Here is a 22,846-nt window from a genome sequence, read left to right as displayed (position 1 = left end):
GGCGCGTGGGGCATGCTTGTGATGCCGATGTCTCCATCAATCCACTCCTCGGCCACCATCTCAGAGCAGCAACTTGCAGCGCCTCTCAGTGCACAAGGCTTACTCGGAAGCCAGGGGAGAGGAGCAAACGCCCACCCCAAAACCCTCTTTCCCCACGAGGAATGATTTCCTGGGGCCTCCCCCAGTAACCCAGTAGTTGTCCTACCCGGATCAGGCAGTGGCTTTGTATACTCACCCCCATGGTTCATCAAGGACAGATCTCGGGAACTGGTGCAGTGGAGCCTTGATCTGGTACGTTCCACCTGCCGTGACCTGGGCCTGTTGGTAAGCTAAAAGAATTCGACCTTATGGCCAGTGCAATGAATAGAGTTCATAGGGGCGGCTCTTGACTCCACTCGAGCCAGAATCTTCCTTCTAGAGGCACATTTTCAGGAACCATCATATAAATCTCAGGGAGCTCGAAGCGGTTCACCCAGCCTGCCAGACGTTCCTGCCCTACCTGAAAGGCAGGATGGTGCAGGTCCTGACAGACAGTACTGCAATATATTACATCAACAGGCAGGACTGAGCCAGGTCTTTGGCTCTTTATCAAGAAACTCTCCGCTTTTGGGACTTGTGTGCGGCATGCCATCCATCTGGTAGCCCAACTTCTGCCTGGGGCCAGGAATGTGTTAGCAGATCGCCTCAGCAGAACCTTCTCGTCTTTCCACGAGTGGTTGCTCCATCCAGAGGTGGTCAGGGTGATCTTCCAGAGGTTGGGGACACCCCAGGTGGATTTGTTCACATCTGTTGGAACAGAAAATACCACGTGTTTTTGCTCCCTGGTAGGGGGCTCTGAAGTATGCCTTTCCTTCAAGGGTCCAAAACTATTTGCTGGTAAGACTGACAAGTCGCTCCACTCATTGAAAGATTTGAGGGCAACTCTCAGATCTTAGTATTTTATATACCTGCAACAAAACATAAACAACAAGGCAGGTATTCTACATCACAGCATCCCAGACAGGCCCCGCACACACAGCACCAGAGACATAGGCAGAGACCGACCAAATGCAGATCAAACTCTTCCCAACCCACCACATCCCAACAATCAACATCTGAACAGCAGATTTTAAGGTTTGGTCCAGGGCTTGACAAACCTCCTCCAACTCTTGCTGCCAACACCACTTCCAACCAACCATCCTTTTACCAATTGTCTAATATCGTTCTATCTAACTTGGCAAACTGTCACTTACAACAAATGAGGACTGGAAATCATCAAAATTGGTTATGCCATGCAGTTCCCCTCCAGCCTTCCCACCCATCCTCTTTCCCCATCCCTCTTCAGAGACCCCTCACAAGCCCCTCCTGAGACTGGAAGTAGAATATCTCCTACACCTGCGGGTGTTGAAGCCAGTTTCGGTACATCCGAGGGAAGGACTTCTGTGTTCCCATTTTTTTAACCGAAGAAGTCTGGAGCATGGTGTCACCCATCCTTGATCTCAGGAAGCTAAACAAATTCATCAGAACACACAATTCAAGATGGTTACATTATCTATAGTCATTCCAGCACTTGAACAAGGGGATTGATTTGTGGCCCTCGACCTTAAAGATGCATATTTTCACCTTGCTATACGTCCAGTGCTAAGGAAATTTCTTCAATTCATACTGGGGCAGAACTACTTCCAATATACGGTACTGCCCTTTCGCCTTTCAACTGCCTCCTGGGTGTTTTCCAAAGTCATTGCTGTGGCAGTGACTGACCTTTGCAAGCATGGGATCACAATATACCCCCTACTTAGACGATTGTCCAGTCAAGAATCACCCTAGGGAAGAAGCCATCGCAGTCATGCAACAGACAATGTCGCTCTTCACAAGTCTGTCTACTAATAAATGTCCAACAGTCCACACCTAACGCCAGTTCAGAAACTGGACTTAATCGGAGCCCATCTAAATTCTCTAGAAGCAACAGCATCATTACCTCCTCAGAGATTCACTGCTCTAATGAACCTCATCAATACCTTAGTGCACAGCCCACAGATATCTGCCAGAACCAGTCTCCAAATACAAGGTCACATGGTGACGACCACATATGTAGTGAAACACAGCAGGCTGCAGGGTTGGCTCAAGACCGTGTACACCCCACACAAATGCAGTTTGAACAAACTTCTGAACATGCCAGTAAAGGTCAAGGACTCGCTACAATGGTGGACTCACCCACGCAACATCTGCATAGGTGTCTCTGTCTTACAGTTTCCTCCCGAAATGATGATCACAACGGATGCCTCTACTGGGATGGGGTGCTCACTTTGGCAACCTCACAGTATAGGTAAGATGGTCTCCTTCCAAATCAACACTCCACATCAGTGTACTTGAACTGCTCGTAGTTTGCAATGCCTGTCCACATTTCATGTCTCTGATCAAAAACAGAAACCTGCAGATCGTGATGGACAGTGTGGCCTGCATGTTCCACATAAGCAGGCAGGGAGGAACTGAGGTTCTTCTTCGAGTGATTGCTCATATCCATTCCAGTTAGGTGTGTGCGCCATGCGTGCACATTCGTCGGAAAACTTTTACCCTAGCAACTCAGTGGGCCGGCAGGTCGCCCCCTAGAGTGCCGCCATCATGGCGCTTGATATATACCTCTGCCGGCCCGCCCGCTCCTCAGTTCCTTCTTACCGCCCGTGTCGGTCGTTGGAACAGTGGAGCGCGGCTTAGCTGACCTCCACTTCCCTAGCTACTCGTAGTTCTCGTATATAGTTATGCAGTTATAATCCTTTTATATATATATATTTGTATAGTTATACGTTTTTCTTTGCTAACATAGTTAGTTTAGTAATTGTTAGCGGGGTTCAGGAAGTAGCCCCTTCCATGAACCCGGTGCCGGAGCCCATGCACGGCTCACCGGGTTTTAAAATGGGCTCAGCCTGCCAGAAGCCGATGCCGAAGGGAGATCCACACGACTCCTGTTTGAAGTGCCTCAGGGAATCACACTTGACAGCTAAGTGCCCCATTTGCAAGGCTTTTAAGCCGAGAACAAAAAGGAGCGAGGCTTTCACTTACCCCTCCACCTTTGGCGCCGAGCGATGATCAAGCGGCTGGCAGAAGCGCCTCCTCGGCACCGGACCCCGCCGGTACTGCCAAGGCCTTTCGGCACCGGCCGTCGCCGGCACCGAAGTTGACTCGGCACCGCTCCCTTCCTCCGAGGTCGAGAGAGCCTACGATTCCTGCTGGTGCCTGACGGCTCCCCGGCACGCCCGTGGTTGAGCCCCCTGCTCCTGCTGCTTCCGTGCCACTTGCATCGCAGCCAGAGAGCTCGTCTAAGTCGGATTGCCCGGCACCGACACCTGCAGAGGCACCGATGACATCGGCACCGTTGATTCCAGTCCCCCGGGGCCATTGAATCCGGTGCCTGACAGCTCCCCGGCACGCGCCGTGGTAGAGCTTACTGCTCCTGCTGCTTCCGTGCCAACTGCACCGCAGCCAGAGAGCTCGTCTAAGTCGGATCGCCCGGCACCGACACCTGCTGCAGCACCGACGACGTCGGCACCGTCGATCCCGGTCCCACAAGGGCCGTAGAATCCGGTGCCTGATGGCTCCCCGGCACGCGCCGTGGTTGAGCTACTGCTCCTGCTGCTTCCGTGCCAACGGCACCGCAGCCAGAGAGCTCATCTAAGTTGGATTGCCCGGCACTGACATCTCTGAGGCACCGACAACGTCGGCACCGTCGATTCCAGTCCCACAAGGGCCGTCGAATCCGGTGCCTGACGGCTCCCCGGCACGCGCCGTGGTTGAGCTACTGCTCCTGCTGCTTCCGTGCCAACGGCACCGCAGCCAGACAGCTCATCTAACTCGGATCGCCCGGCACCGCCACCTACCGAAGCTCTGACGACCTCGGTACCGTCGATCCCGGTCCCACGAGGGCCGTCGAATCCGGTGCCTGACAGCTCCCCAGTATGCACTGTGGTTGAGCCTGCTGTTCCCTCCACGCCGGAGACATTACCAACGGCGAGGGATCTCATTGCCATGACAGAGTCGATGCTGCCTGACCCCGGCACCGCCGGTACGGGTAATACAGTCTCTTCATGTGACCGTCCTCTGTCAGCACAGCAGAGCGGCACCGTTCATGATCACGGTCCCGCAGACACTCCAGGTCCTGTCGGCACGCCCGACACCACTTGCAGTCCTGGTGCTGTTTTCCTCATCGGTACTGGTCACACTCGCTGCACCGGTCGGTATCCCGTTCGCCGACCCGCTATCGGCACCGTTTCGACTCCCGGCACCGCGACAGGTACCTTGACTCCTGTAGCCTCTCCCCGAGCCTCGAGATCTCGGTCGACCTCCCGGCACCATTCTGGTTGCGGGTCTGGATCTCGTTCCAGGTACCGGTACACCTCCCGGTGCCGGTCCCCGGTGCCGAGTTGGGCAAGGTCCGATAGAGTCAGAGACTCTGCCTGTGCCTTCTTTTAGTACCTCCATGGCCATCCGGACACGCATCCGGGTCATCCCACATGCGCAGATCTTATGCTCAGGACCACGATTCTGATACGATGGCCAGCGGGCGCCAGCCCCGAAACCGAAAGAGGCTTGGCGAATGAACCTGCTTGGCCGCCAGGTGTACTCTGCAGAGGCCCTGCAGCTCTGGGTAGCAAAGCAACAAGCCTTGCTTAGCTGCGATAATTATAGCACCTGGGTGAAGGTAGTTTAGTTTATGGAGTTTCTCCCTCAAAACTCCCGCCAAGAGTTCGCTGCCGTCTTGGAGGACGGGGGAAAAAAGGTACCCAGAGCGTCCCTCCAGGCCTCGTTGGACGCAGCAGACTCTGCAGCCAGGACTCTGGCCTTTGGTGTCGCCATGAGGTGCATCTCATGGCTTCAGGTTTCAAACCTCCGGCCGGAGCTGCAGTATGCCATTCAGGATTTACCCTTTGTTGGTAAAGGCCTCTTCGCGGCAAAGACAGCCCCAGGCTGCGAGGCCTGATGGACAATAGGGTCCTAATGCACTCTCTCAGCATGCATATGCCAGCGACCAAACGCAGGCCTTTCTGTCCCCAGCCGCCATACTCTGTGCCTAGCCAGAGACAGGACTTTGGCAAACGGCGAGGCCAAGGTGGTCGCAGACGAACGTCAGGACCCCTAAAGAGCCAAGGTCAAGGTCCCTCGCAATTACCACTGGGACCAAAGACGAACCTTCCAAGGTGCGCCTGAGGGCGGTGTACCAGTCACAGGTTGGGATCCCAATCCCGCTTTCTCCTGGCGTGGCCCCAGTTAATTTCAGATCGCTGGGTCCTGTGCACGGTGGAGCATAGGTACCACCTCTAATTTGTTCCAGCCCTGTCCCCCTTCAGGGACCCCTCTCACGAGCGATTCCTCGTACAAGAGGTGCAGACGCCGACGGACGAAAGGGGCAAGGGGTTTTACTCCCGTTATGCCCTAGTCCCCCACTCGAACGCAGGTCTCAGACCTTCCTAGTCCTGCACGGACTCAACCGGTTTAGGATAAGGTTGAAGTTCCGCACGGTATCCCTGGGAACCATTATTCCATCCTTGCCTCCTGGGGGCTACTATGCCGCCCTGGATATGAAGGACGCGTACTTTCGCAACGCCATCTTCCCTCCGCACAGGAGATACCTCCGCTTTCTAGCCAACTGTCAGTACTTCTGGTTTACGGCCATAGTCGCCGCCTACCTTCGCTGATGTCGGATATGCGTTTTTCCGTATCTGGACGATTCGCTTATCCGAGGAGACTCTGAGACACAAACCACTCAGCACGTGGGCATCGTCACGGTCTTATTCACAGGTCAAGGCCTGATGATTACTATAGAGCAATCCACTCTGGTTCCCACGCAGAGGTTGGACTTTCTAGGGGCTATCCTGGTCTCCTACCTAGCCGGAGCCTGCTTATCACAACTGCGGTTTTAGGCGATGGCAACAATCATCTGAGGTCTGCAGGCTTTCCCAGCGACCTCGGCTCGTACTTGTCTCAGTCTCCTGGGTCCATGGTTGCCGCAAGTTTGTAACCAAACACGCCAAGCTCCGCCTCCGTCCACTCCAAGTCCGGCTCACCTCGGCGTACCACCCGGACAGGGAGCCAATGGTCATGGTAGTCACCGTTCCCTCGAGCACCTTAGGCTCCCTAGAGTGGTGGCTAACTCCCTCCCTGGTGTGGGCAGGGATGCGGTTTCATCCGCCCCAGCCCTCATTGCCCCTGACGACGGACGCGTCATCTCTCTGCTCCAGTGCTCATGGTCACCTCCGAGCTTAAGGCCTTTGGTCTTCTCGGGAGCTGGCATTCCACATCAATGCCCCAAAAATGAGAGTAGTCCGCCTGGCGTGCCAGGGGTTCCAGCGGCAGCTGCGAGGCCATTGTATCTCGGTGTTTACAGCCAACACAACGGCCATGTGCTTCATAAATATCCAGGGAGGGACATGGTCCTCCCCCCTTTTGTCAGGAGGCCATCCATTTCCGGGACTTTTGCATGGCCCACTCGATGGAGCTGGTGACGTCCTTTCTCCCAGGCGTTCGGAACGTCTTGGCGCTTTGACTCAGCAGGTCTTTCCTGTCTTACGAGTGATCACTCTGCCCCATGTGAGGCGTTCTGCTTTCCAGAAGTGGAGATGTTTCCTCACATAGACCTATTCGCTCACCGCGAGGGCAGAAAATGCCAGATGTTCTGCTCCTTCCAAGGTCTCTCCTCGGGATCGATCTTGGACGCATTCCTGATGCCGTGGAAAGGCCAACTCCATTATGCCTTCCCACTGTTCCCACTGGTTCATTAGGTCCTGCTCAAACTCCGCAGGGGCAGAGCGCCCATCATCATGATCACTCCAGAGTGGTCCAGGCAGCACTGATATACCACGTTGCTCGACCTGTCAATAACAGACCCAATTACCCTGCCACCCCACCCAGACCTCATCACTCAGGGCAACGTCAGGCTTTGTCACTCGGACCTGCAGCCTCTTCGCCTCACGGTGTGGCTGCTGCGTAACTGAGCCGGGGTGACAGGAAGCCTTCCACCTGGTCAACGTACCGGGCCAGGTGGAAGCGTTTCTTCTACAGCTGCAATACACTCGATCTTGCTCCTGCTGAGGTCTCGATCCCCTCTATTTGGCCTGCCTCTGGCCTTCAGCGGCAGGACCTGGCGGTATCATCGCTGAGGATACACTCAGCAGCCATCTCAACCTTCCAGCCAGGTTAAGGTGGACGTTCCGTGTTCTCACGCTCTATGGGTTCGAGGTCCCTCAAGGGCTTGGAGCGCTTGCACCCTCGGGTGCGCCGCCCAGCCCCAACCTGGGACCTCAACCTAGTTTAACCAGACTTATGTCTCCCCCAGTCGAGCCGTTCACGACTGGCCCTCTGCTATACCTGTCTTGGACGACAACTTTCCTCGTAGCTGTTACATCGGCCAGACGGGTCTCCGAGCTCAGAGCTCTTACGGTGGTTCCGCCGTACACTAGGTTTCACAAAGACAAGGTGCAGCTACGACCGCACCCGGCTTTCCTCCCTAAGGTGGTTTCGGCCTTTCATGTTACCCACAGCTCAATGCAATGGGCACAACCATTGCACTCCTTGGACATCTGTGGAGTGCTCGCATTTATATTGCGCTGACAGAACCATTGCGTAAGGTGCCCCAGCTCTGTCACGGTAGCGGGCCAAAGGGAGGGCTTGCTTGTTTTCCTCTCAGAGGATCTCATCTTGGGTGATGGCGGACATCCGCACTTGTTATGATTTGGCTCATATTTCCCCAAGCCACATCATCGTACATTCTACCAGGGCTCAGGCTTCATCTGCCGCCTTGTGGGTAGGAACACGAGCCAGCGAGATCTGTCGCGCAGCTCCATTGGTCCTCGGTCCATACCTTTGCTTCGCAGTATGCCCTGGTTCAACAGTCAAGAGATGCTGTAGCCCCTGGCTCAGCAGTTTTCATTCTGCCACATTTCACTCCGACCCCACCGCCTATGTAAGGCTTGGGATTCACCTAACTGGAATGGATATGAGCAATCACTCGAAGAAGAAAAGACGGTTACTCACCTTTGTAACTGTTGTTCTTTGAGATGTGTTGCTCATATCCATTCCACACCCGCCCTCCTTCCCCACTGTCGGAGTAGCCGGCAAGAAGGAACTGAGGAGCGGGCGGGCCGGCAGGGGTATATATCAAGCGCCATGATGGCGCCACTCTAGGGGGCGACCTGCCGGCCCACTGAGTTGCTAGGGTAAAAGTTTTCTGACGAATGTGCACGCGCGGCGCACACACCTAACTGGAATGGATATGAGCAACACATCTCGAAGAACAACAGTTACAAAGGTGAGTAACCGTCTTTCACACTCCCTATGTACGGAGGCCATAAAGCTCTGGACATGGTGCATCCAACACAGCATCACCATATCAGCCACCTACCTGCTGGGGTCTCAGAAGGTCACAGCTGACGCATTAAGTCGAAGGTTCTTGAATGATCATTAGTGGGAAATCAACACCTGTGTGATCCAGAGCATTTTTCAACTATGGTGGTTTCGCCTGTTTGCCACAAAACAGAACAGCAAATGCCCAAATTTTTGCTACAGAGTGGGTCTGGAGCCAGGACCCAGAGGCAGTGCATTTTTCATTCTATGGGATACATCCTTCTTGTATGCCATTCCTCCTACCCCATTGCTGTCCAGGGTCTTGCATAAGATCAGGATCGATCAAGCCAAAGTCATTCAGATAGTACCTGCATGGCCCAGGCAAACCTGGTACCCATATTGCAACAGGTGTTGTCATGTCCCCATGTCTTCTCCTGCTTCTTCCAAATCTCCTTTCTAAGGAAGCGGGTCAGACTCTGCATCCAAACTTGGAGTCACTCCATCTCAGAGCCTGGCTCCTCAGTGCTTCCAAGGCGAGGAGATAACTTGTTCTGAGGATGTTGAAGACATCTTGCTAAACAGAAGACAACCCATTACACGAGTTATGTACCTCCATAAATGAGAGATTCCGCACAAGGTGCTTAAACAAACAAATTGATGCCATTACCTCTACCATATTGGTCCTGGACTACATGTTTTACTTTAAGAAATCTGGCTTTGTAATGAGTTCAGTACAAGTACATCTGGCTGCCATTACAACATTCTTTGACAAAGTGGACGGTGTTTAAGCCTTTGCTTACCCAATTACCAAAAGATTTCTCCGGGGATTGCGTAACCTCTACCCAGATCCCAGAGTGCCAACACCCCTGTGGGACCTCACCTTAGTGCTTTGATCCCTCACAACTGCCCTATTTGAACCTTTGGCTATGTGTTCTCTACTACACTTTTCCATAGAAGTGGCCTTTCTAGTTGCCATCATGTACATTAGATGTGTGGGAGAAATAGGGTCTCTTATGGCAGGCCCCTCAAATATGTTTATTCTCAAGAAGTGGAAGGTCACTCTCAGAGCTCACCCTAAATTTTTGCTTAAAGTCCTTTCCTTCTTCCATATCAATCAACCTATCTATCTTCCCATGTTCTTCCCTAAACCTCACAAGGATAGATTAGGTGATTTTCCACACTCTGGACCTTAGGAGAGCGATAGCCTTTTATCATGAATGGACCAAATTGTTCAGGAAAGCTTCTAAACTTTTCCTCTACACTACTGAATGTTCCAAAGGCAAACCCATATCTAATCAGAGACTTTCCAGATGGATTTCAGATTGCATCCAGCTCTGCTACTGGAAATATGACCTACAACCCCCCTCATGGGTCAGAACACACTCCACAAGATCTGTAGCCACATCAATAGCCGTCCTGAACGACATGCCTATTACCGACATATTCAGAGCAGCTACTTGGACATCACCTCACACACTCATACAACACTACGTTATTGATCAAGTCTCAGCATCTGACATGCAGTTGGGACATGTCTATTCAGAACTAACTCCAAATTCCTCCTGCCACCACGGGGCACTGCTATATAGTCATCTAAAGTGGAGCACCCACAGGGACATCTCTTGAAGAAGAGAGGGTTACTCACCTTATGCAGTGAATGAAGTTCTTCGAGATGTGTCCCTCTGTGGGTGCTCCATTACTCGATCTCCTTCCCTCTGCTTCGAAGTTATCAATGCTCTGTGGTAGAGAAGGAACTGAGAGAGGGGGGAAGCAACACGCCACTAACCAACTGCCAACACAGGCATGAGACAAGGAGAGCGCATGTGCAGCCTAACCAGGTACTGCTGTTGAAATTCTCCGACTATTGGTGATTGTGCGCCCTGCACCTCAAGTGGCGCGCCCACAAGGAGAGACAGCTCGAAGAATCTCAGTTATTGCACCGGCCATGTGGAACTTCTAGCTCTTGAGATAGTGGTTGAGATGATGCAGGTCTAGGATTGGTCTGAGTGCTCCCCTTGGCTTTCAGAATTAGCAAGTAACAGCAATAAAACCCCTTTTCTCTTAGATGGTACAGAACTTCTTCCAAGTTCCCACTCAAAGGAGGGATTGGACTTCTTGTTCCAACAGTTGCTTGTGAGAAGGGTCCCTGAAGAGAGGGCGGGGTGGATAAAAATTGGAGAGTATAAACTAATTCTATTGTGCTTAGACCGCAACGGTCCGAGATAAGATGGGTCCAGGCATTGAGGAAGTGGGAGAGTCGGTTAGAAAATAAAGGGGTAACTGGATCAAAAACTGAGGGGACTGAGATGTCTTCCTCAAGCATCTCATCAAAATGAGTGCTTTGAGCTGCCCAAGTGGCAGGGGAAGATTGCTGGCCTGAGGAGGTGGTTGGGGGAGGGGGCCTACTCCTGTACCCTTTGTTCTTCCTTCTCCGCTGATCTTGCAAGGCAGGCTGCGCAAAATAGCATCCAGTCCGTGGGGGCCTGTAGTATTTTCTGGACGCTACCGGCGAACACAGATTCAAATTTTAGGGTCGCCTTAAGTCCGTGGAGTTTGGTGTCAGTTTGCTATGAAAAGAGCAAGGGCCCTTTGAATGGGAGGTCCTGGGGGTTTGCTATACCTTCTGAGGAAACCCCGAAGACTATAACCATGAGCTTCTATGCATTATAACTGGTGTGGCCATCGATCTGGACGCAGAATTGGTGGTATCCAAGGCTGCCTGCAGGGAGGCCTTAGCTACTCTCTTCTCTTCTTCCACTAGTGAAGAGAATGCCTTTCTGCCCTCTTAGGGGAGCATGTCCTTAAATATTTGCATCTCCCACATATTAAAATCGTAGCAACCTAGCAGTGCTTGCTGGTTCGCTATTCAAAGCTGTAGCTCACCCGTCGAATAGACATTTCAGCCAAACAAGTCCAGCTTTTGGGATCCTTTGTCTTGGACGTGAGCCCTGCTTGACCTTGACAGGCTCTCACATTAATGGCTGCCACCACTAGAGACCCTGAAGGAGGGTGTGAAAACAGAAATTCATACCCTTTGGCTGATATGAAGTATTTGTGCTCTGTCCTTTTGGCCATAGTTCGGGAGCCAGGGTCTGCCAAAGTGCTCTACCTGGGTCCATGATCGCCTTGTTAAGGGGTAGAGCCTCTCTTGAGGTACCCGCTGCTAACAAAATGTCCAATAAACAGTGTGTCGTCTCTTTGACCATATCAGCTTGGAGAGACCAAAGTTCGAGGCCACCTGCTTTAAGAAATCCTGGTGGACCTTGTGGTCATCTTGAGGTGGGGGCACACGATAACCACCACTGCCTCTTCTGGGGAAGAGAAAGAAGAGGCTAAGGCTGGTTGAGGGGCCTCTGCCATTCCAAGACCTGTGGGATCTCCTCTTGAGGTTTGGCACTGGGCTTGGCACCGGAGTCTGCGTTTGGGGTCTCGTGGTGCGGTACTGGAGATGCCCTATTTTCCAAGGTCACAGAATACAAACGCCTCATAACCGTGCCCTGGCCTGGGAGGAGCCCCCATGGGTTCCAAAAAGGCCATTGCGTGAGTGCCGGTCCCCACGATCTTGGAGGCCAAGTGTTTGGGGGCACCATAGCACCTGAGACCACAGCAGGATAGGAATAGTGTGGGAAGTAGTGCGGGCGGTCCTGACAATGGGATGACTAGGACCCCAATTTAGACTCCAATGAGGAAGACAGGCTGTGAGGGGAAGACAAAGGCAGTGCTGACCCTTTCCGTGCTGGCAAACGGTGTCGGGGAGAAGTCTGAGCCGAGCTCTCCTAGTGGTGTCTCATGAAAGCTGGAGGATGGCTCTCTGCCGCTTGTCAGTACCAGCGGTGCAGTCCTGAATCTCTGGGACCAGGAGAGTGAGCAGGTCTCTAGCAGCCGCAAATGCCTCTAGGGTTCATAGTACCACAAACTAACTGGTACAATGTCTGCTGGAGGATGGCACTTCCTGTACTGGAATTAGCGGCGCTTGTGGTGGTATTGAGACTGGTGGAGGTGGGTGCTGCGGTGCCGGAGAGGGAGAGCGGCTCGGCACAGGTGTATTAGGCACCTGCTTCCTTTCAGCACTGGGGAGCAACTCTTCTCCTGGTGCTTACAGTGCTGCTTCTGAGGTGCCGGGGAGGAGAATCAGTGCCAGGACTCTCAGCTGGTGAGAAGAGCACTTGACACCAAAGCTGAGGTGCTTGGTGCCAAGTCTGAGTGCAGCTCCAATGCTAGTCTTAGGGATGCATCCATGAGGAAGACCTTCAGCCTTGCCTCCTGGTCTTTTCTTGATGGGGGTCTAATGTCCCTGCACATCTGGCAACTGTCTTTCTGATCTTCCACTAAGCACTTGAAGCAGCTTGAGTACGGGTCACTTAAGGTATCGACTTGCCGCAGGAAGCAAAGGGCTTGAGGCCTGGTGACAGAGACATGCGCTGGTACCGAAGCGTGGACAAGTCTCTCCAACCAAGTATGGAGGTGTCCAAAACTCACAAAGTAAACTACAATAACTATATGCACTAGATAAGAGAAGAAAAAAACATTGGGAGAAATTACCTGAGCAATGAGGGAAGTTCCAGCAACCATCATAGGCAGTAAGGAGCAACTAAAGGGGCGTGACGCCCTTTATATCAGCGCTATGAGCACATAGCACCAAAGGGCACTGAAGCCAACCTGATCGGTACTAGAAAGGGAAAAAAATCTGGCAGTTGTACTTGGGGCATGCAAAAGCCTGTGTTGGAATAGCAACAAAGAGTCCTGTGGGTGAATACCCACGAAAGCTCATGCTCCAATACGTCTGTTAGTCAGTAAGGTGCTACAGGCTCTTTGTTGCTTTTTGCAGATCCAGACTAACACGGCTATACTTCTGATATGTTGGAATAGAAATGTGGGAGCACTCAAAGGAGGACTGTTTCATGGGTACAACTGAGAGGTGCACTTATACTGGAGTAGCAGGGGTGTTACACATCAGGACTGAGGTGCATTAGCAGTTTTATGAACATAAGAATGGCCATGCTGGGTCAGACCAAAGGTCCATCAAGCCCAGTATCCTGTCCTGACAGTGGCCAATGGCAGGTGCCTCCAAAAGGGAATGAACAGACAGGTTATCATCAAGTGATCCATGCGCTGTCACCCAGTTACAGCTTCTGGCAAACAGAGGCTAGGGACACCATTCCTGCCCATCCTGGCTAATAGGTCCATCAATGGCTATCTTCCATGAATCTATCTAGTCCCTTATGAACCCCATTATAATATTGGCCTTTTCAACACACTCTGGCGATGAGTTCCAGAGGTTGATAGTACCTTGCATGAAAAAATACTTTGTGTTTGTTTTAAACCTGTTACCTATTAATTTCATTTAGTGGCCCCTTGTTTTTGTACTATGAGGAGGAGTAAATAACACGTCCTTATTTACTTTCTCTATACCACTCATGATTTTATAGATCTCTATCATATCCCCCCCTTAGTCGCCTCTTTTCCAAGCTGAAAAATCCCAGTCTTATTAATCTCTCCTAAAACGGAAGCCATTCTATACCCCTAATCATTTTTGTTGCCCTTTTCTGAACTTTTTCCGATTCCAATATATCTTTTTTGAGATGAGGCAACCACATCTGCATACAGTATTCAAGGTGTGGGCATACCATGGATTATATAGAGGCAATATATTTTATGTCTTATTATCTAGTCCTTTCTTGATGATTCCCAACATTCTGTTTGCTTTTTTGACTGCTGCTGCACTTTGAGTGGGTGATTTCAGAGAACTATGCACAATGACTCCAAGATCATTCTTGAGTGGTAACAGCTAATTTAGACCCCATCAGTTTATATGTATAGTTGGGATTATGTTTTCCAATGTGCATTAGGGGAGGGATAGCTCAGTGGTTTGAGCATTGGCCTGCTAAACCCAGGGTTGTGAGTTCAATCCTTGAGGAGGGCCCTTTGGGGGTTGGACTAGATGATCTCTTGAGGTCCCTTCCAACCCTAATAATCTATGATTCTAAGGCTGATTCCATGTTGCTCTTACTTTGCATTTATCAACATTAAATTTCATCTGCCATTTTGTTGCCCAGTCACCCAGTTTTGTGAGATCTTTTTATAGCTCTTCGCAGTCTGCCTGGGATTTAATTATCTTGAGTAGTTTTGTATCTTCTGCAAATTTTGCCACCTTTCTGTTTACCCCTTTTTCCAGATCGTTTAGAATATGTTAAATAGGACTGGGCCAAGTACAGGTCCCTGGTGGACACCACTATTTACCTCTCTCCATTCTGAAAACTGACCATTTGTTCCTACCCTTTGTTTCCTATCTTTTAACCAGTTATCAATCCATAAGAGAACCTTCCCTCTTATCCCATGTCTGCTTATTTTGCCTAATAGCCTTTGATGAGGGATCTTGTCAAAGGCTTTCTGAAATTCTAAATACACTATATCCACTGGATCTGTGGGAACACAGAGCTTTAGGAATAGAAATGCACTATGGTTAAGGCTATGTTTATGTCATGGAGATCATGGAAGTCACAGAATCCATGACTTCCAGAGACGTCCATGACATTCTCTGCTTCAGCCTCACTCTGGAGCTGACAGACTGTGGGGCCCAGTGGGTTCCAGCGATAGCAGCAACAAGCAACAGGGCCCCCTGTATAGTTCAACGACAGGTGACAGACTCCTGAGGGGGCCCTCCTCAGGGTTCCAGCGACAGGAGACAACCTCGCACGAGGAGAGGGGAACGCCTTGGGTGAGCAACTGGGGTGTCCCATTTTCTATTTGGGAAAAATGGTCACCCTGCAGCTCCCAGCTGCTATGGGCAGAGGGAGAACCCCACAGCTCGTAGCCACCACTGAGGTAGGGAAACCATAAAACCACAGCAGAAGTCACAGACAAGTCACGGCTTCCGTGAATTTTTGTTTATTGCTCGTGACCTGACCATGACTTTTACTAAAAATAACCATGACAAAATCTTAGCCTTAATTATGGTGTTTCATCTCATGAATGAGAGGCATTGCTTGATCTGGGGATTGGGTGAGGAGGGGAAAATTTCCCTATATCTGCCTGCGTTATGTCTGATTACAAGGACAGCTATCACTCCCACATTTTCAAAAGTATATAAATTCCCTTGTAAGCTATAGAATCCAATTCTGCAGTTATGTCACTTTTTCTGTGCTGCCAGACATAGAGGCTGTTTGCATTAAAAATGGAATCTCTACAACCCTTAGAGCTGGAAAGTCTGCATTATGACTTGACATGTTGCCCTTGATACTTATGTTAATATAGAAATATAACCTTTATTAAAGCTCTGTATTTATCTCTGTTCTTCCCTCCAGGTAACGCAAGCCCTCGCTACATAAGATGCACATCTTACAATATTCCTTGCACCTCAGATATGGCCAAACAATCCCAAGTTCCCCTAGCTGCTGTCATAAAACCACTGGCTACGCTACCCACAGATGAGGTGAGAGCAACATCCTGGACCTGCAGTTAAGAGACTCTGAACTCCTGGCAGCTCATTTCTTTAGTAGATGTCTGTCTGTGGGAGCTAGATAATTTAAATTTTTGTGGAAGGAGAGTTTAGAGGGTGAAGATTAAGCAAGCATCAGTTTTCAACATATGTACAGTGTCAAGTAATTGTTAGGCATGAGTGGGCTATGCTGTGTTCTATGAAAGAACTGAAGAATTTGACCACTGCAATGTTTTTTACTCCTGGGGGAATTCTGCATCACTGTGCATGGCAGAATTTATGTCCCACACAGATTTCTTTGCTTCCCTGCAGAAAAATGACTTTCTGACTGGGAAGGAAAGGGAAGCCACAAGTCCGTTCATATGACCCTCCCCAGCAGTATGTTTCGGGTGCCCAAGGCAGCTGGCAGAGGGGTAAATCACTGTGGTGCAGGGGGTGGGATTGGGGAAGACCTGGCTGCTGCCTCCTACCCTGTGCTGGGCTCAGCTGCTAGTCCTGGCTGAGATGGGGAAGGCAGGACTTCCTCTTCCCCTGCACAGCATCCAGGACTGTCAGACCCACTCTTAAATTTCTCCCCTGGCTGTAGGAAGCTCTGCAAACTGCCCCCCTTCCTTCTCTTCCCTCCCCCACCACGTGTTTCCTGCACCCATCGCTCCAGAGCTGCAGGGGGACGGGATCACTGTACAGGGAGCCGCTGCCCCATCCTCCCAACCCCCATGCATCCAGACCCCCTTATATACCCAGACCCTCCCACTGAGTCTCCATATCTATTTGACAAATAAAATTTGCAGAATTTTTAATTTTTTGTCGCAGAATGCCCTCAAGTAAATTAAGTACTTTAGAATCCCCACTTTATCAGCAGAGTCCAGCTAGTTTCTTCTTAACCCTCTCCACACCTCTTGGCTTAAAACTTGTGGAGCAATTTAAAGGTAATTGCGATGAATAAACATTGTAGTTACATGCCTGCATTACTTGTCTTAACATTGCTGTTCCTAACAGTGAATTCACCATTTCCTTGCAGGCTGGATGTCTAAATTGAGTGGTACATCCATCAAATGCCTTGCTGTGTTCAGCTCGCACTAGAATCCATTGAGTAGTGTGATGGGATATATGGAGTCCTTAACCTGTTTTGTTGCAATTTTTTTTTGTCATTTTAAGACTAATCTGTAGGTCTTGGAAATCTGTTTTCTGACTTGGTAATCTGAATTTCCCCAAAGTTAATTTCTATAGTGTGGCATCTAGTGGGTAAAAGGAACTACAAGGGAATAATTAGATGTGGCCTCATTTCAGAGACGGGCGGGTGGGGGTTTGAAGCAGTGATTCTGTGGAAGTGAAGTATTAAGTACATCCCAGTACTCATTCTCCAAACCTTGATGTATGCTTGCTTTGAATAAATGTGTTGATTTGTGATGTCCAGTAAAATGTGGCCAAGGGCAAAAAGCTTCTTTAGTGACTTCACTCAGCCCCCAGCACTGGAAACTTCTAGACTGTGGATAAGGGCTGCCTCCCTTGTGAAGGGGCCCTGCTAACAAATGAGTGCTCAGCTGAGTATCCCACACTTGCTGAGAGAAATAAGACCTTGTAAACGGAGCTAAAGTTATATGTACAAGGTATGCAGGAGGAGAACAGATATTGTTAAAAACAAGGCATTCAGACAAATCTAGAATGTTTAAAATCCAGCACCTGCTCACCAGATGGGACCTGTGTTTGACAGCATTTGAGGCTTCAGAAAGTAACTGTTGGACTTTGCAGCCTCGAGAAATGAGTAGTGTATGGTGTGCAGATGTATGTTGTGTTTGTTTTACAGCACTCAATGCACTCCTTAGCCCTGTGGAGTGTGCTTTTCTTCTGGTAGTACAGCAGGCTGAGAAAAATCTGATTGCCCAGAAGCCTGAGACAGGTCGAAGTGTTGTGTGGGCAAAGAAAACATTGGATTTCTTGGCTGCTGGACAAGGCCACCAGAGGAAGCAGGGGGTGGGCTGAGTGATATCAGGCACAAGCAGTGTTGGATTGTCAGAAGGGAGGGTGGTTGGAGGGTGTGAATGGAAGTATAGCCTGGACAACTCAGTTGCTTGTGGATAGGGAGAGGAGAATGGGCTGGGTAAAGCAGTAGAACTGAGCTGTTTGAGGGAATGAGGAGGGAAGGGAATGGGCAGAGTTCAACCACCAGTCCAAGAGGCCGTGATCCGTGATTAGGGAGAGGAGAGATGATGTCAGCTATAGTTGCATAATTTAAAGGCCAGAAAGTCAAGCAGTGGATACTCCCAGTTGTGAGATGCACTTTGAACTATGAATGCAGCCTGTAGCTTGCAAGTGTTCTCTTAATCAAATCAAACTGTCCCACTGTGGCTAAGTTTGCTCATCTCTGAAAGTTGCTACACTACCTACTCTGGCTTCGCTGTAAAAAGATAAGATGCTTATCAACGTCTGTAATTTAAGAATGTTTTCTTTGCATATGAGCATCGAAAGCAGTGATCAAAAATTATCAGAATACAGCGTGAATTAAGGACATTCATAGAGGTCAAGATATGCAGATTTATGGGTGCATTAGGAAATAGAATTGCCCGCAGACGCACTGTAACTGGAGTCCCTAACTTTTCTAGGATGGAATCATACTGTTTGAGGTTTTGAAAAGCTGAAAAGCACTATGCAGGACCTCAAGGCAGTGAAGGACAATCCTGGCCCTTATGTCAGAAAACATACCCTTTGGAATAAGTTGGCACATTGTAAGGGGTGAAAATGTGTCTCTCTCTAAAGCCTCAGATACAGAAAAATCACATCTGTGTTGAAGTTGCTGTTGAACATATGGATGTCAGATTCACAAGGCAATAGCAACCACTTTTCACATGGCTTCAGTGTTTTGGGTTCACACAGTGGTGTGATACAATTTGCCTGCTATTACAATATACAAACTATTGATGTTCCTAGACCACTTGACACAGATAATGAATGAGGAGGAAAAGCAGAGAGCCGTACATTGGAGGTTGTCTTTAAGATTACACTTAAATACTACTAAATCCATAAACCATGATGGTGCACATACATGTTTAAGAAGACTTGTCTACGCTTTGGCGCTGCAGCTGTACATCTCCAATGCTGTAGCTATGCTGCTATAGTGCCGTAGTATAGATGCATGCTGCCAGGATAATGGGTTTTTTCTGTCACTAGATATCCCACCTCCCTTAACGGGAGTTCAGCATTTTTCTATCTACCTATCTGTGTCTACAGTGGGGATGAGGTCAGCATAGCCCTGGCACTGAGGGGCATAGGTACTGACTTCTGTTGTTCCCCGGGGGTGCTCCACCCTTGCTGTGCCCCAAGACCCTGCCCTCACTCCACCCCCTTCCCCAGGGCCGCCTGCTCGCTGCTTTCTGCCCTCCCTCAAACCCCTCGCAGTGCTGCCAAACAGCTGCAGCTGGTGGGTGCTGAGCACCCACTATTTTTCCGTGGGTGCTCCAGCCCTGGAACTCCCACGGAGTTGGTGCCTGTGCTCAGGAGTATGCATTTTTCACACTGCTGAACAATGTAGCTACATCAATCTAAATTTAAAGTATAGACCAACCCGTAGACTTTTAACCACTAAACCACCTGCCTTTTGGGATACATTGCTATGAAATACTGTTTTCATTGGCCACTAAGTACTACAAATGACAGGGTTCCGCTTTCCACCAAAATAAGCTCACGCACCCATCTGCAGCGATGCACGCTTCAGGATTTGATGCAGATATGAGTGAATGGCCCAAATGTAGTTGCTTTCCAGCCCCCTCAAGAAATTCTCTACTGGCTTGAAGAGAAATCAGGAGCACAAGATTTGTGGGCATAGTCACCGTGATCATGCAACAGCAAACAGCAGTAGGGGAGGGCTTAACTAGTGCTATTCAGCATGATCAGACCTAAGTTTCAAACCAGATGGACATCATCCCTGATGTATACTGATTTAGCTCTTTACTTGAAATTATCTCTCTGAGGACTCTCAGATTGGTGGTGGCAGTAATATTTTAATTTAATAAAAGCAGCAAAGAGTCATGTGGCACCTTATAGATTAACAGACGTTTTGGAGCGTGAGCTTTTGTGGATGAATACCCACTTCTTCGGATGCATGTAGTGGAAATTTCCAGGGACAGATATATATATATATATAAGCAAGCAAGAAGCAGGCTAGAGATAACGAGGTTAGTTCAGTCAGGGAGGATGAGGCTGTCTTCTAGCATTTGAGGTGTGAAAACCAAGGGAGGAGAAACTGGTTTTGTAGTTGGCAAGCCATTCACAGTCTTTGTTTAAACCTGAGCTGATGGTGTCAAATTTGCAGATGAACTGAAGCTCAGCAGTTTCTCTTTGAAGTCTGGTCCTGAAGTTTTTTCGCTGCAGGATGGCCACCTTAAGATCTGCTATTGTGTGGCCAGGGAGGTTGAAGTGTTCTCCTACAGGTTTTTGTATATTGCCATTCCTAATATCTGATTTGTGTCCGTTTATCTTTTTCCGTAGAGACTGACCAGTTTGGCCAACGTACATAGCAGAGGGGCATTGCTGGCATATGATGGCGCATATTACATTGGTGGACGTGCAGGTGAATGAACCGGTGATGGTGTGGCTGATCTGGTTAGGTCCTGTAATGATGTCACTGGTGTAGATATGTGGGCAGAGTTGGCATCGAGGTTTGTTGCATGGATTGGTTCCTGAGTTAGAGTTACTATGGTACAGTGTGCAGTTACTTTTGAGAATATGCTTCAGGTTGGCAGGTTGTCTGTGGGCGAGGACTGGTCTGCCACCCAAGGTCTGTGAAAATGTGGGATCATTGTCCAGGATGGGTTGTAGATCCCTGATGATGCTTTGGAGGGGTTTTAGCTGGGGACTGTATGTGATGATGTGATGGCCAGTGGAGTCCTGTTGGTTTCTTTCTTGGGTTTCAAATTTGATGACAATATATATCTCCAGATCAGTGGCACCGCTATGGGCATCCACATGGCCCCACAATATGCCAACATTTTTATGGCTGACCTGGAATGCTTCCTCAGCTCTCGTCCACTCACGCCCCTTCTCCACCTATGCTACACTGATGACATCTTCATCATCTGGACCAATGGGAAGGAGACCCTGGAAAAATTCCACCATGATTTCAACAGCTTCCACCCCACCATCAACCTCAGCCTGGACTAATCTGCACAGGAGGTCCACTTCCTAGACACCATGGTGCAAATAAGTGATGGTCACATTAACACCACCCTATACCAAAAACCTACCGACCGCTATGCCTACCTTCATGCCTCCAGCTTCCATCCTGGGCACACCACACGATCCATTGTCTACAGCCAAGCACTGAGGTACAACCGTATCTGCTGTAACCCCTCAGACAGAGACCAACACCTACAAAATCTCCATCAAGCATTCTCAAAACTACAATACCCGCATGAGGAAATAAGGAAACAGATCAACAGAGCCAGACGTGTACCCAGAAGCCTCCTACTGCAAGACACACCCAAGAAAGAAACCAACAGGACTCACTGGCCATCACATACAGTCCCCAGCTAAAACCCCTCCAAAGCATCATCAGGGATCTACAACCCATCCTGGACAATGATCCCCCACTTTCACAGACCTTGGGTGGCAGACCAGTCCTCGCCCACAGACAACCTGCCAACCTGAAGCATATTCTCACCAGTAACTGCACACTGTACCATAATAACTCTAATTCAGGAACCAATCCATGCAACAAACCTCGATGCCAACTCTGCCCACATATCTACACTAGCGACACCATTACAGGACCTAACCAGATCAGCCACACCATCACCGGTTCATTCACCTGCACGTCCACCAATGTAATATGCGCCATCATATGCCAGCAATGCCCCTCTGCTATGTACGTTGGCCAAACTGGTCAGTCTCTACGGAAAAAGATAAACGGACACAAATCAGATATTAGGAATGGCAATATACAAAAACCTGTAGGAGAACACTTCAACCTCCCTGGCCACACAATAGCAGATCTTAAGGTGGCCATCCTGCAGCGAAAAAACTTCAGGACCAGACTTCAAAGAGAAACTGCTGAGCTTCAGTTCATCTGCAAATTTGACACCATCAGCTCAAGTTTAAACAAAGACTGTGAATGGCTTGCCAACTACAAAACCAGTTTCTCCTCTCTTGGTTTTCACACCTCAACTGCTAGAAGAGAGCCTCATCCTCCCTGATTGAACTAACCTCGTTATCTCTAGCCTGCTTCTTGCTTGCCTATATATACCTGTCCCTGGAAATTTGCACTACATGCATCCGACAAAGCGTTTCACCCACGAAAGCTCATGCTCCAAAACGTCTGTTAGTCTATAAGGTGCCACAAGACTCTTAGTCCGGATCTGTAAAAGCAGCAATCGCGGCTACCCCTCTGATACTTTAATTTTATATTCAAGGTGGGAAAAAGCTGAGTATATATTAGTCTCATGAAAAATGAGTACGCTTGGCCCAGTAGTACAAAGCAGAATGCAGAGAAATATGTTAAACAATCACAGCAGCAACAATAATTTAGTTTAAGTTAATTGAGATAATGAGACTGCAGCCTGAAAATTGAGACATCCATGTTTTCTTGTCCTTGAGCAGCTAAATTCAAATTCAGTTGCTTGATGCACGATCAGAATTTTCCCCCGGTCTCTCACAAAGAATTCAGAGGTTAAGCGTGCTTCATAAAGTCAAGTGGCTGATATTTACACCTTTGGGAGTGGAATTAATTCTAATAGTTGTAAGCCTTTCTGTATCTGGCAGTGGGTTCCCTAGAGTTACTTTCTGTGAGAGAATGGGAATATGGCATTTGAGAGAGTCTCAAATAGTTGATCTTACTGTTACTAGGCTGGTGTAGAAAGAGGCTTGTCATGTTACTGCTATGGGCACCGGGGTAAAGTGCAGAGGGCAGGCTGTTAGATATCAGCACATGAGCTTAGGGGGTAGGGAAAGAAGTTATCTTTAAATAGCACTGATCCAAAGTCCAAACACTTACAAGCCAGCTAATTTGAGTATACAAAAAGAATTCCCACAACTGCACAAAAGCATCTAAGGAAATGCTTCCTGCACTTAATCTTTCTCCACTTCTTCCGGTATTCACTGCAC

The 22,846-nt window shown here is 49.3% G+C and overlaps 1 protein-coding gene across 3 annotated transcripts in view; it reads left to right on the top strand.

Annotated features, from left to right (window-relative positions):
• Positions 1-22,846, top strand: part of SEC24C (SEC24 homolog C, COPII coat complex component) — a 76,850-nt gene that overhangs the window by 33,102 nt on the left and 20,902 nt on the right. For all 3 annotated transcript variants that reach the window (XM_030568266.1, XM_030568268.1, XM_030568269.1), the window contains one exon: positions 15,618-15,745. In XM_030568266.1, coding sequence (XP_030424126.1) covers positions 15,618-15,745 — 128 coding nt within the window. The remainder of the gene's footprint in view (positions 1-15,617; positions 15,746-22,846) is intronic.

The sequence above is a fragment of the Gopherus evgoodei genome, chromosome 7 (genome assembly GCF_007399415.2).
Source record: "Gopherus evgoodei ecotype Sinaloan lineage chromosome 7, rGopEvg1_v1.p, whole genome shotgun sequence".
NCBI classification, from domain to species: Eukaryota; Metazoa; Chordata; order Testudines; family Testudinidae; genus Gopherus; species Gopherus evgoodei.
Note: the sequence above shows the minus strand (reverse complement) of the source record. Positions and strands in the feature narration are given on the sequence as shown.